This window comes from Watersipora subatra, chromosome 8 (genome assembly GCF_963576615.1).
Source record: "Watersipora subatra chromosome 8, tzWatSuba1.1, whole genome shotgun sequence".
Lineage (NCBI taxonomy): Eukaryota > Metazoa > Bryozoa > Gymnolaemata > Cheilostomatida > Watersiporidae > Watersipora > Watersipora subatra.
In genome coordinates this window covers 35,693,726-35,709,495 of record NC_088715.1, presented here as the reverse complement: position 1 = coordinate 35,709,495, position 15,770 = coordinate 35,693,726, and the positions used below count along the sequence as shown (strand labels likewise).

Here is a 15,770-nt window from a genome sequence, read left to right as displayed (position 1 = left end):
GTTTTCTCTTGTTGAATACAAGAAATGAGCAAACTGGTTGACATTTGGTAATAGAAAAAAGAGCAACAACCCTATCAGTGCATGCATCAGTAATATTTATTGCATCAATCCTGAATATGAAGGAGCACCATATTTATGAAGGTAACTCATATGTATATTCATACAAAATTACAATAAGATTCCATAGAGCTAAATGAGAGGAAACAAACGTAGCACACGGAGAGCTTCTTGCGCTAGCCAATAAACCATCAATGAGATTAACTATCATATCAAATAAATATGGCTTTTGTGCCGCAATGTATGTACATCAGAAAACAAAACAAAAACAGAGTTTAAGGGAGCTTTACCAAAATTACCTTCATGTGTGAGCCTATCAGAGATTAATCACGCTATAAAAATATATTCCTTCCATCACAGGTTGCTTTCCAGACCTGGTACACTATAGTTGTTATAGCGATATTAGTCATTGACAGTTTGAGCAGGTGCTTCCTACTGCTCTGACAGACAATAACAGGTTCACATTAATTTGAAGGAGATAAAAAATAATGCCTACAGATGAATATGCATAGTGTTCATCCATTGTGAGAAATGACGAGCCATCCAATGACAAAGTAAAACAATCCAATGGGATAAAGAACCAGACACTTCCTCTTGTCTGGTTGACTGTCAACGAGAAATGCTGTCGATGCTGTGAATAAAGCAAAGCAATATGTCAGCAGTTTACAAGAGACAAAACTATAAGTGAAAACGAGTACTTGGGCAAATAAGAATGTAAGAGATTACATAATGTCTACACGGACAAGCGTCATAAGTATATTTGACAGGTCTGCATGTATGAGTATGTGTCATTGGTTTGTATGACATGTCTGTATAGATGATGTCACAGTTTTGTTGAGGCAGGTCTGCTGAATTGCCTGCCTTAGGTTTGCATAGCGGATCAAGGTACAAAAGCCTATGAACTACTAAATGTGTGGCCACTTGAAAAATGCATTAAAGCTATGCAAGTGTTGAAATGAGCCGAGGTAGCTTAAACCAAGAGTTATCTGTCATGTTCAATTTTGTTTGTTCGTGTGCAAATAAACCAAATATTTAAAAACCTGATCCCGCATTTGCCGGACTATTAACCGCATCCCTATTTATGCCGCATCTGCTATATTTAAAAAAACCAATAATAAAACAATACATAGGCCGCACCTTTTGTATAGGTTGCAGAACTCATGACGGTGCTTTTTAACACGGCAGCAACTTTGCTGGTTAAAACGGAACAGTGCCGTTAGGCACTGTTTTGTTTTTTTTTTCACCGCTAGAGGCGAGCTAATCGGAGATTCCGGTTAGTGCAACCCTAGCGATGAAAGAAGAAACCACAGAATAGCCAAAGCCTCTAAATAAGCCGCATGGCTCAAAATGTGTGAAAAAGGTAGCGGCTAATGGTCCTAAAAATATGCTAGTATATGCAAGGTTGGCTTAATTTTTTTCACAAATGGTTCAATCATGATTTTGAACACAACAAATGGTTTTGCCTGACAATAAGAAGCAAATAGCTAGAATCACAAATTTTGTTCAATTTAGTTCAGTATGTTTACATTTTAGAACTTTGATGACACAAGTGAAAATATCCACCATCTATCTCTCTTTATGTATTACAAGTATCATGGTACAGAAAATCAGATATTGGTTGAAGAACAGTGAATTTACTATGATAGACCCTGACATAGATAGACCCTGACATAGATAGACCCTAACATAGATAGACCCTAACATAGATAGACCCTAACATAGATAGACCCTAACATAGATAGACCCTAACATAGATAGACCCTAACATACATGTAGATAGACCCCAACATAGTTAGACCCTAACATAGACCCTAACATTGATAGACCCTAACATTGATAGACCCTAACATAGATAGACCCTAACATAGATAGACCCTAACATAGATAGACCCTAACATAGATAGACCCTAACATAGATAGACCCTAACATAGATAGACCCTAACATAGATATACCCTAACATAGATAGACCCTGACATAGATAGACCCTGACATAGATAGACCCTAACATAGATGTATTCTTCTTGTCACCAGGTCGATAAAATGAACAGAGTTCATCTGTCGTTATATGTTTGTTGTTTATGTTATAGGATGACTTGCAACAAAATTCACATTACAGGTATTTGGTATCAAAAGATTCACCATGTCTTACTCTGCTGTGTTGGAGTTGCAAAATGTGTAGAAATGTGATTACAAGCTCTTAAAAGCTCAAAAACGAACAGTTAACCGCAGTTAATCGTAAATCGGAATCCCTTTCAAAAACAGCTCAAATGGGACGTAGATGAACACGATGGCTTCTGTTTACACTTTCATGCAACCTCATTCGTCGAAGTATTTTCACAAATATACATCACGCATTCATTAAAACCATGTCTATTGTCCTTAAGCGTCTGTTTCATCATCATTGTAATGCTGTCACTTTCAGCACTGATATCTTAAAAACTACCATAAAAATTCGTTTAATTTATTAACCTTAGCTCGAAGGAGTGCATATCATCCTCTGATGAACATGACGAGCTTGTTGGTCACCTGTGATAGTCAAAGAAAGCTGCAGAAATTTTTCGTGCTGTTTGGCACGACTGACTGTTTGGCTGACTAAGACGATTAGACCAAGCCAAAACAAAACTGTAAAGTAGCGAGCATCTACATTTGATACAGGCTCTTCGGTAGAACCCGAAGTGTTTGTCATAAACTAGTGCTACGAGACAGACGTTTTATATTGAGCCTTTTATTGGCCTTTCAATTCAAGTGATAACATCACGTGACAAAACAATAACCAAAATGTTTGAGAACGTCATCAAAATAAAGATATTCACACTATGGCATTTTTCATGATGGCGGCGATTAACTGCTCGTTTTTGAGCTTTCAGGAGCTTGTAATCACATTTCCGCATATTTTACACCAACACAGCAGAGTAAAACATGGTGAATCTTTTGATACGAAATAACTACAAGGTAAATTTTGTTGCAAGTAAACTTTAATTGAAAGGGCTGCAATGACTGCTGTCTGACAGTAGGGTGTACTGAGTCGCAGAGGACAGCCCTATCAATCCCCTTTCATATACAGTAGAAGCTTCTACAGGATAAATAATCCATTCCTGGAACATAAATCTTACAGGGATGCTATGTTCTTCGCACAGTAAAAGACATAAATTGCCTAATCCAATCCTAATCCAATCCTAATCCGATCTAAGACCTTCCCAAGCTCACTCCTTTGGCAATTCAGGAAGGAAAAGCTAAACTTTTTGATTTAATGACTGACTGACTGTACAGTAAAGCCGTGGTCACACGATGGCCAAACCGACTTGGGTTTGGTTTGGAGGTTGTTTTACTTCGGTTCGGCTAAGCCACATGTCACACGGCATCCAAAGTCACCTCGCTTCCTAAAGATCATATGCATGGAGACAGGACACTGTTTCAATGGTAGTTTTTATGTATTTGAGCTAAATATTTCTATTGTAAACAAAAAACTTAGAGGAACAATTATAATTACACAGCAGATTTATCAGAAGATCGTTCAGTTGATCAAAATAAATCACTCGATACAAAGATTTTGCCAACCCTTCCCATCAACATAATTATATTTTTTGTTAACATAGAAATGTTTTTCTATGTTGAGTACATAAACAAAAACGGTCTTTATCATAGTACTGTGGTTTTACATAAATAAATCAGTCAATGATTCTTCATCAGGATGAGGATGACACATTACTTCTATTCTACACGAAATAAAACCACAACCATTCTGTTACATTTATGCAAAACTCAAGTGCAACATCTTACATTTATGCAACACAATCACAAGTCCGGGTGAGCCTTGTCGTAAATTGCTTCGTGTTGTTTATTTAACGAAATAAATAGATTGTCCCATTTCTTTGATAACTTTGCTCACACGCATGTAAGGAGAAATGTGACGCGTGATCGCTAGAGTTTTAAGCAGCCAACAATAGCAAGGGTTCGGCCACGAGATTTCGAGCAGGACCGAAATGGTTCGTTTTGACCATAAATGTCTTCAGCCGAACAGTTTACAACTGACAGCGACGTCATTTTTACGTCGTTTAGTTCGTTTCGGCTCTCGTGTGACCACCCCTTAACTGTGGCATTGTTGGTTTGTGTTGACATTTTGCACCAACTTGACACTACGTTATATGACATTTTGTTATGTAATACGCTGCAAAAACTAGCATAATTTCTTTACAATGAGTAGAATTTATGTTATAGAAAGCTTTATGTTATAAGAGTGTCTGCTGTACTGGACTCCACAAACAGGTGCTGAAAACTCCTACATTAGGCCGGAAAATACTCACCGAAGATGGACCAAAAAAGAGAGAGAAGTACCAGGCCACATCGGATAACAAAGAGGCCTGTAGTCTGGCTAACAAGGAGGATGACCTTGCAGAAGGTCAGTGATACTGCCAATGGTAGGACGCAGTACCCGAGCACACACATACACTGGAATGTTGAGCTGCCAAAAGAAAAGAGTATTGATTGTTGAAAGTGGCTGCCAGGGGGAGTCATACAGGTGGAACAATTAGGATTAAAGATATATTCACTCCCAGGGCTGATACTCTGAAAAAACACCCACCTGGATAGGCCCAGACTTGGATATTGTACCCCCAATCGCCTGGTTGGTCAATTTGAATTTGGATATTGTACCCCCCCAATCGCCTGGTTGGTCAATTTGAATTACACCCCCTAAACACTGGGAGTTCCCTAGAGGATGCCCAGGTTCCACACCCCTCTAAACATCCAATATGGTTCATGCATTAATAAAGCAGAAAAAGGCTACAAACAAAATTCCTATTTTTATTTACATACGTTTTTATTTCGGATTTTTCGTTTGTTTAGTATTGCAAAAACGATTGTTTTTTCTTCTGCAAACGGCTTATTTTTTGTTGCTAACAGAGACCAATATATTGTAGTTTACTATTGGTAAAAAATTAAACTAAAAAAGGCAATTAGCTAGCCATTAATCAATTTATAAAAACCGTTTGTGTGGCGACCTATAATAGTCGCTCCGCCCACTAACATCAGTATCGCAAAACAACAAAATGTTGCCATGCCTGCAAAAGGGTTAATAAAATTGATTCCAAACATCAACCATCAGACCATCATTTTCATTTACAAAGGAAAACATAATGAATATCAATGAAAGAAATATCATATCATTCATTCTGAGTATATTGCTAAAGGGTTGCTAAGATGATGCAGTGTCGACTGTCTCTTTTCTCTTGCTTTCCTGTCAGCAAGCAAGCAGCAGCTATCTGCATTAAAATGGAGACTGGAATTTCAGTGCAATTTCTTGGTATTACTTTGGCTGAATAAAACATTAATGAGCATGGGCCATTTTACTGGCTTGGTTGTAGAAACCCCCCTAAACTAGCAAATTCACTGACAGTGCCCCATGGTCTGGAAACCCCCCTAAAACGTGATTTTGGGCCGAACCTAATGGGCCTTTTAGGGGGTAGTATCAGCCCTGGGTATTCACTGTGCTTAGACAGTCATACAAAGTTAAAATAGTCATACGCAAGAGCAAATACACGTATTTTCATAAAATAGTACACTCTAAGTTGTTCCAAAACTTAAAAATCTACAATAATTCCTTAATAAATTCGGCAGGCATACAAGGCACACTTAGCATGAACACAACTGCATTATATAACACCTAAAACATGTAAAATGTAACACAGTTACTTTTGTTTAATTATAATTTCTGTTATATTTTAGGCTAGGTTTCCATTTTAATTCTCATCATACTTTCACATACAAAAAAACTGAAAAGAACTAAAACTTCTAACATTGTCTGTTGCATATTTTTACGAGTCTAGAGTCACATATTTGCTGACACTTAGCACCGCGCATTGAGAAATTTATATTCTGAGGCGTATGCAAGTAAAGGTTGGGTTGTATACAAAACAAAACGACTTTGGACATTTTAAATAATTGTGTATGCCTTCCAAGAATCTCAATCTTATAGGAAATCATTTTTAATTTCCACTACGTGTAATTGAGACAGAACGTTTGATAGCCACTCCACAAGATGTATGCACAAGCTGATCGGTGTAATTCTATAACCACTGTTAGAAAACTAATTGGGCGACATAACCTTTTAGTGTTTGTGGAATCTGCTTGTTACATGTGCTCTAACCCTTTGAACCCTAACAGCTGTTGAGCCCTCCAGCGTTAGTACTGTGTATAAGAAACCCTAACAGCTGGAATTCCGGCATTTACATGGTTCTGTTTCCAGAAGCTGTTTCTAAGTAACAGCGTGAACCAATCAAATTAATTCTTGCACAGAATGTCAGACCAGAAATTTCACTTACATTTGTAACAGTTTTTGAATATCATTATCTACTTTCTTCGTTATAATAACAAATTTTATTAAAATAAAAATTTGGCATAAAAATCGATACGACTTGTTCGTTGGTAGGTCATCGATAATTGTGATGCAAATGAAAAATTTTATGATACTAACTATAATTTTCCAGTATATTTTGAGTCATGAAATGATGATGAAAATGTACTTGATGAATATGATACAACTGTAAATGTTTTTACGAATTTTTAAAATCGTAAGAACCTTTGAAGTTTTAGCCCAAATAATGGTAAAGTGGGCCTACTGTTTTGTTCTGTTTGACGACATTTTCTGTGGGCTGCCGGACTTGTTTACTAGCGTTTTATCAAATACCATTGTATAATGAGCACATTTAGGTATATTTAAACAACAAAATTCACATTACAGTTATTTGGTATCAAAAGATTCACTATGTCTTACTCTGTTGTGTTGTAGGTGCCAAATATGTGGACATGTGATTACAAGCTCTTAAAAGCTCAAAAACGAACAGTTAATTGCAGCCATCACGAAAAAGCCGTAGATTGAAATCCCTTTCCAAAACGGCTCAAATGGGACATAGTTGAACACGATGGGCTTCTGTTCACACTTTCATGCAACCTCATTCGTCGAGATATTGTTACAAATATACTTCACGATTTACAATAAAACCATGTCTATTGCCCTTACGCGTCTATTTCATCATCATTGTAATGCTGTCACTCTGAGCACTGATATCTCAAAACCTATCGTAAAAATTTGTTTAATTTTTAACCTTAGCTTGAAGAAGTGCATATCATCCTCTAATAAACATGACAGGCCTGTTAGCAGAGCAACTATATTTGATACGGGCTTTCGGTAGAACCCGAAGTGTTTGCCATAAACTAGTGCTACGAAACGTTTTATATTGAGCCTATTATGTCACGTGATGAAAAACTATAATCACAATGTTCGGTAGATACGAAAAGCCGAACGCATTGAATGACTAAACAGACCGAATATTTTGGGAGTTGCCCTCTCGTGTGATTATTTAAGGATAAGGGTGCGTAACTCAAACTTCTATAAATAAAGAGCTCAATGAATTCCGTAGAAACATTTTAGAGGCTGTTGTTTATTTTCGCGCCAGTGAAGCTCGCTGTGAATAAAAATATTACATATTCAATCGAAGTATTTTTGCTGTCACTAGTCCAATCAGTACTTGCCTTACCTTTGACAGATAAAAGGGAAATGCCTTGTAGAAGCAAAAGGTTATATTTGTTCAGTAGTATCGTTAACCATTGGTGAACTAATAGCTAAATAACTAGCCAAAATTGTTTCTTTATTCAATTGGAAATTAATTTATTTATTTCTATATATAGTAATATTTATTATAATTATATTTATATAAAACATGCAATCAATATTATTTATAGATAATAATTGATTTATAGATAATAGTTGAGGGAGGCCAACTCCCAAAAGATATTCGGTCTGTTCAGTCATTCAGTGCGTTCGGCTTTTTGTATCTACTGCACAATGCGTGAGTACGTCATCGAAATAAAGAGATTCAAATCTATGGCGTTTTCGTGATGGCTGCGATTAACTGTGTATTTTTGAGTTTTTAAGAGCTTGTAATCACATTTCCACATATTTTGCACCTAAAACACAACAGAGTAACACATGGTGAATCTTTTGATACCAAATAACTGTAATGTGAATTTTGTTGCAAGTCAACCTTTAATAAAAGTTTTAAAACTTCGGATCGTTGGACAAATTGCCCAGAGCTACTGACAGGCATTGACAAGAAGCATTGACAAGAAGCATTGACAAGAAGCGTTGACACGCGTTGACAAGGAGCATTGACAAGAAGCGTTGACAAGAAGCGTTGACAAGAAGCGTTGACAAGAAGCGTTGACAAGAAGCGTTGACAAGAAGCGTTGACAAGAAGCGTTGACAAGAAGCGTTGACAAGAAGCGTTGACAAGAAGCGTTGACAAGAAGCGTTGACAAGAAGCGTTGACAAGAAGCGTTGACAAGAAGCGTTGACAAGAAGCGTTGACAAGAAGCGTTGACAAGAAGCGTTGACAAGAAGCGTTGACAAGGAGCATTGACAAGAAGCGTTGACAAGAAGCGTTGTCAAGAAGCGTTGACAAGAAGCGTTGACAAGAAGCGTTGACAAGAAGCGTTGACAAGCGTTGACAAGAAGCGTTGACAAGAAGCATTGTCAAGAAGCGTTGACAAGCGTTGACAAGAAGCGTTGACAAGAAGCGTTGACAAGAAGCGTTGACAAGAAGCGTTGACAAGAAGCGTTGACAAGGAGCGTTGACAAGAAGCGTTGACAAGAAGCGTTGACAAGAAGCGTTGACAAGAAGCGTTGACAAGAAGCGTTGACAAGGAGCGTTGACAAGAAGCGTTGACAAGAAGCGTTGTCAAGAAGCGTTGACAAGAAGCGTTGACAAGAAGCGTTGACAAGAAGCGTTGACAAGAAGCGTTGACAAGAAGCGTTGACAAGAAGCGTTGACAAGAAGCGTTGACAAGAAGCGTTGACAAGAAGCGTTGACAAGAAGCATTGACAGGAAGCGTTGACAAGAAGCATTGACAAGGAGCATTGCCAAGAAGCATTGACAAGAAGCATTGACAAGAAGCATTGACAAGAAGCATTGACAAGAAGCATTGACAAGACCGGCCAGGGTTCAAAGGGTTAAGTATGTGTGACCTTGCAGCAATGCAGGTAGTGCAGGTGTTATTTTTATGACTCATCAGTACAGATTAAGCAGACGAGCATTACATTATATCTATCAATACATTCATACAGTAAATAACCTGGCGGGGGAAATGCATTAAAAAGTGATTTTGTCTCACATCTATGTACAGACGCTCCCCTACTTACGAACATTCAAGTTACGAACAATGGTACATACGAACAGGTCTGCGCGTATATCCGCCGCTAATACCAACGGTATTACCGATGTATTAGCGGCGGAAAGAGGCACTACTCAGAAGCCCCACCCAGCATCCACCTTCCTCTGCCCAGTTCGTTGCAGTGCATAAGTGAGTGAACGTATCTCCAGTGCGCAAAGAACTTTTTTATTTTTACTGTTCGTATTGTAAAGGAATTCGCCGGCCTTTACTTGGCACGATCTAGACTAATAAATAAAGAGAAGAGAGTGCGTGTAGTTTCATTCAGCTTTTTATTAGCAAAGGAAATTTCACTAGCCGAAGGGCGTACAGCTATCTGCTCTGCTCAACTAAGTGAGCGCGCTCCTTTATATACCATAATATCAACCATTCCGGCAAACGGTAAGAACACCGGCTAACAAGGTGAATAAATAGGACCGCTAGCACGTTGGTATGACAACAATATAAGTGACGATAAGTGATTGTGTTATGAAGGGATATCAGATATAACAATAGCATAACGAGTGAAACAACGATATAATAAAAGGATAACACATACAAAAAATAAGACAACAACGATAAGGGATAGCATAACGATTGAAACAACGATATAATAAAAATGACAACACATACAATAAATAAGAAATGCAGTGTCATGGCCCAGCGTCCACCACAGTATTCTCTCCATTTTATTAAATATTTATATTTTTTCAGTACAAACCAATACAGGTTACTTATACAAGCCTTAAACATACTTATATAAACCTTCAATATATTTATATAGGCCTTAAACATGAATTATAATACAAAATATAGCACTGAAGCAACTTACGAACGAATTCACCTTACGAACGATCGTTCCGAACGTAACTCGTTCGTAAGTTGGGGAGCGTCTGTACTGGAAAACCATCGAGATTGGCATCGTAAATCATATATCTATGTGTTGGCATCATAAATCATATATCTATGTGTTGGCATCGTAAATCATATATCTATGTGTTGGCATCGTAAATCATATATCTATGTGTCAATATATATAATCATATATCTATATAACAATATATATAATCATATATCTATGTATCAATATATATAATCATATATCTATGTATCAATATATATAATCATATGTCTATGTATCAATATATATAATCATATGTCTATGTATCAATATATAATCATATGTCTGTGTGTTGCTGGCAAAATGATCTCATTATGTCTCTTTATGAGTATTTTCGTCTGCAAAACCGTTTTTAGTTCCTCAACTATCAAAATTATTGCTATAAACAAAATATCATGATTATATTGTTATAAACTGATGCTTATTTAGAATACTGTCTGTCAACTTGGTATTTAAAAAGACAGCTCAGAGAGGCTCATCGATTGTGTGCAATGAACACAGCATGAAAAAATATTAGCGGTACCGGAGAATTGAACTCACACCCACGATGCATAAATAAAAACAGCAGCTAATCGACGCCGTTGTGATTGGAAACCCCGCCTGTTACATAAGTCCAAATAGTTCAGACTTATTTTTTATTTTGTAGACATACTTTATGAACCTTCAAGATTTGGTGGTATCAGAACAATACATGACCCACTTGTAAGTACCTTTTTTGCACAAGAAACCAAGTGCTATGGTTTTCCTCTAGTGTAACTTTTAATAAAATAGAGGCGCAGAACAAACAGTGAGTTTTCCTCACATAAAAATAATCAGGAGTGTTGAACTAAAACAAGAGCACCATTGTACCAAAATTTTGAACATCTGCTGTTCATGTCATCCTTAAGATTACATATCAGTCATCAAGGTTTCTTTCACTGCGAGTCACATGGTACTGTTTGGGCATCCGTATAGCTAGAACTATATTTTCACTTGATAGGCTACATTTGAGAAGCACCTGTATCATCATGTCACACTTTAACAGCCCCTCTGGTAGGAATACACATAGTTGAACTGACAAGTGGAGTGGTGATAGTGACCAGCCTGCTTCTCAATATCACCGCTATGTTGGAGTTGTCTACTCTAAGACCCTACCTGCCATGTTTCTGAGACACAGCATCCTCTCTGGTAATAAAGACTGAATACATGTGTTCTTTTATCATGCAGTCTAACATTAGCAAGCTTAAATGTGAGCTCAAACTGCCTCGTGCAGCAAACATAAAATCACACTCTAAATAATGTTATATGGATGCTGACATTTTATAATCATAATGTATTGGCTGAGCTAACTTATCCAGATAAATAATAGTATTACCAAAACTGTTACCTGAATGAACAATGATGCTTTCATATTTTTATTCATAAATACTTTAATTTCACAGTTTCACAATTTCAGTGTTTAGAATATTTGTAGTTATCCTTCCACACATGTGACCAACATCGTTTTCTATTCCGAGACACCAACATACTACATCTACCGTTGTACATTTCAGTTTATAAACTTTCTGTCACTACAACATTCAGTTCATTATCCTGGCTCCTCCACAATACTATTAGATTACCAACTTTTAAAACATATTTGTTCAACTCAATGATTCCTGACTTCGGTATTTTCATTTTAGTTTTAGCGTGTAATGAAAAACATTTTGTTAATGATTATCAATGTGAATAGAAAGTTATACATATATTCATTCAGGTAAAGAGGAAAACCTCTAGTCTTTGTATAACTTGTTGACCATGGCAACTGCATGATTATAATTACGTGGCTAAATATATATATATATGCAGTCAAACTTGGATAACCCGCTCTCGGATAGCTCGAACATACGGTTAATTCGAACGGATTTGTTTTGTCCGTTCTCACGCAATGATAAATTGCTTTAGATAACTCGACCTCAACTTGGCTAACTCGAACAGTTTTTTGCCCAGCGGCTACCGAGACGGTTGTTATCGCATTAGAAAATCCCTATATTCCAAACCATAGAGATAAACCTCAACTTTTAGTAATTCTTAGGCATTGTTATTACCATCATCAGCCAAATATCTTCGTTAACGACTTTTCTAAAGGTTTGCAAAAAATCTTTAAAATTTTTTACCAAACATACGCTTAGCGAAAGCAAGGAAAGGCTAGGTAACCTTCAGATAAACTTAAAGAAAATTCAGCAAAATTGATCTCGGTTAAAACGCTCAAAAGAAAAAGATGTATTTTCTTCTGAGCATTTTAACAGCAATCAAGTTTTGCCTATTTTAATCTGAAAACGTCCTGGCAGTCACATAAACTAAAACAACAAACAAATCACAAGTGATAACAAAATCTCTATACTTTCTGATAAAAAATTTTTAAACTTCACATTAGAAGCCTTTTAATTTGCAACAAGCCATCTATGCTTGATATCCAGCATTGATATTTGATTTATATATCTACTTTCTCATAGATTAATATCTATATTTCTCAAAGTATGTCGTTGTATGCCGTGTATCGTATATCTGTCGTTGTATGTCGTGTATCGTATATCTGTCGTTGTATGCCGTGTATCGTATATCCGTTGTATGCCGTGTATCGTATATCCGTTGTATGCCGCGTATCGTATATCCGTTGTATGCCGTGTATCGTATATCCGTTGTATGCCGTGTATCGTATATCCGTTGTATGCCGTGTATCGTATATCTGTCGTTGTATGCCGTGTATCGTATATCCGTTGTATGCCGTGTATCGTATATCCGTTGTATGCCGCGTATCGTATATCCGTTGTATGCCGTGTATCGTATATCCGTTGTATGCCGTGTATCGTATATCCGTTGTATGCCGTGTATCGTATATCCGTTGTATGCCGTGTATCGTATATCCGTTGTATGCCGTGTATCGTATATCTGTCGTTGTATGCCGTGTATCGTATATCCGTTGTATGCCGTGTATCGTATATCCGTTGTATGCCGTGTATCGTATATCCGTTGTATGCCGTGTATCGTATATCTGTCGTTGTATGCCGTGTATCTGTCGCTTTTTCAGCTATAGATCTTAAAATCTTGATTTTCCACAATGAGATGACTTTGAACTCACGACGATTTTCTCATCGACGCGGGTTTCATTTGGATGCTCTACCACTGAGCTATAACACCAGTTACCCACTTGCGTCTTTATATACGTTTACACATAACGGACACACCATGCCAATTGTAAATTAGCCTTGCTAAATAAAAAAAATAGTTATTAAAACCTTGCCATTAAAACTGCCTTTGAACTCACGACGGATTTAACGGATACTCGTGTGCTATTTATTTTAGCCTTGCGTCCACGCTTTACGATGCTACTGTTAAGAAATATTTCGGGACCTAAGTATATGCAACGCGATGCTTCTTCGTCTTTTTCCGTTAAAGCTTATAATTTATCTCAAACTATTAATTTGATGATTTTTGTACAGATTATATACGTTACCAAACTATATACATTACCAAACTATATACGTTACCAAACTATATACATTTCACCGACATTTTGTGCCTTACATATCTGCCATTTATTTTACATCTAAATTTAGTTACTAATTTATTCCAGCTGCTCAGGAGCCTTTTTCACAGCTACATTATGTTTGTTGGATTCTCACTTGATACCTTGCGTTCCACAATCATTAAATACGAACTAAAACATTGTTTGTTTAAAAAATCTTTGACGTTATTTCTTTTAGTTTAAATTAAAACATCATTGTTTGGATAAATATTTTGCAATTTGTTATAAAACCTTTATTTTAATAGCGATATAGTATATTACCAAGCGCAATTTCCTTTTTTCAACAGACGGATAAGACAAAGTTCGCAAACGCACACGAAAATCACAAAAGTTCCTATCAGTGCTCGCTTTGTGTACTAATTTACACATCTTTCCTTCTAAACCTAACCAATTAGTAATTTGTAATTAATTTTACATTTTATAACAAACATTTGTAAGATTACTGTAAAATTATCTGTTAGATTATCTGTAAGACTTACTGTTAGATTTATCGTGTAACATTACAAGTATCAGTTATTCTTGGCCATGTTATATTTACACACACATCCCTAGAATACTACTAATTACTATAAATGTGCCGTTTCAATTTAAACGTATACAGTTTCCTGTTAGACTGTCATTTGCTTTCACTATCAACAAATCCCCAGGTCAAACACTAAATACTGCCGGCATTCACCTCCTAACACCTTGCCTTTCACATGAACAGTTGTATGTTGCGCTATCCCGAGTAGGCAGTAAAAATGGCCTATACATTCTCTCGCCATTCGGTCAGACAAAGAACATCGTTTACCCTCAAGCGCTTCAGTGATACACAAGCGGTATGCTCAGCAAATTTTCAAGGATATCTTCCTCAGCAACAGCAACTTTTTATTGTTATTATTCATGATATTTTGTTTTTCATTTTGTATATCATATTTCTATCAATTCATATTTTTTTGCATTCATTGTGGTAGAACAGACTACATTTAACAATTGCTTGCTAATTATTTCACGTTTAAACGATGAACGTTTAACGTCTTTACTGATGTCTTATTTTTTCTGTAAATTGTTTGGATTGGCGCTAACTGCCTTGCTCATGAAACTTTTTAGAGAATTTATATTTCCATTGTCATGTAATAAACTTCAACAATGAAATTCTTGAGATATTAAATATTGTATACATGTTCGGTGGTTTACATGCCTACTGAGGAACCCGCCACCTTAAAAAATGGGTAATGCGCTATTTGTCTACCTCCTGGGTGGAGTGGAAATGACTTATGTCCAAAAATATTAAAAGTAGCAGTTTGTATATGTACATGTATCTACTAATAAATACATGGACTTGTGACAGTGCTCTGATAACTTTAACGCTCTGATAACTCGAACACTTTCACTCGGTTCCGGAAAGTTTGAGTTATCCAAGTTTGCCTTATATATATAAGCACAACACAACAAACTAACAAGAAGGTTTTAGGTTACAGTGAGTGGGCTAACCCAATCAAAAGCTTTGTTTAACCAATTCACATAAAAACATATAGACTTACAGAGAGCCACCCAGAAGTACAGCATTGAGGGTGATGACAAGCGCACCGACCCAAAAGATGACGAAGAATGTTGCAAACTCTGGTCCACCCTTAGAAGTGCCAGCATCTTTCTCTAAGGATGTCCCTTGCAGCATCATAGCCATGAACATGCAGATTACGAGAGGTCCCCATAGGTCCCCTAAAATAATGTCAGAGTGTGATAGGTTCCCAATGGTTTGTCAAAACAATATTGTCTTACGAGAGGTTTACTGAGACCATTAAAAACACTGACAGATTATGAAGGACCCATTTCAAAAGTGGGACGCATGTCCACTATTCAGTGGAGGTTCTCCTCACCAATGATATACAGCCCCCCATATGGGGGGCTGTATATTATTGTTCTCATAGACATGCATGTTGACCCATCCATGCGTATCTATGTATGAACCGTAAAACTGTTATAAACCTGCTGCCAGCCATTGTTTCATATTTGGGGCAATTTGATTCCTGTAAGTACGACAAACACGACATTTTACTCAATTTCATTTGCTAGTGAA

The 15,770-nt window shown here is 36.8% G+C and overlaps 2 protein-coding genes across 2 annotated transcripts in view; both read right to left on the bottom strand.

Annotated features, from left to right (window-relative positions):
* Positions 1-15,770, bottom strand: part of LOC137401410 (uncharacterized) — a 388,865-nt gene that overhangs the window by 119,533 nt on the left and 253,562 nt on the right. The gene's annotated exons all lie outside the window — the stretch shown is intronic.
* LOC137401605 (protein YIPF6-like) overlaps positions 75-15,770 on the bottom strand; it is a 30,789-nt gene continuing 15,093 nt past the window's right edge. The window contains exons 4-6 of the mRNA XM_068088037.1: positions 15,235-15,412; positions 4,364-4,521; positions 75-688 (exon numbers count right to left, since the gene is read on the bottom strand). Coding sequence (XP_067944138.1) covers positions 573-688; positions 4,364-4,521; positions 15,235-15,412 — 452 coding nt within the window. The 3' untranslated portion in view covers positions 75-572. The remainder of the gene's footprint in view (positions 689-4,363; positions 4,522-15,234; positions 15,413-15,770) is intronic.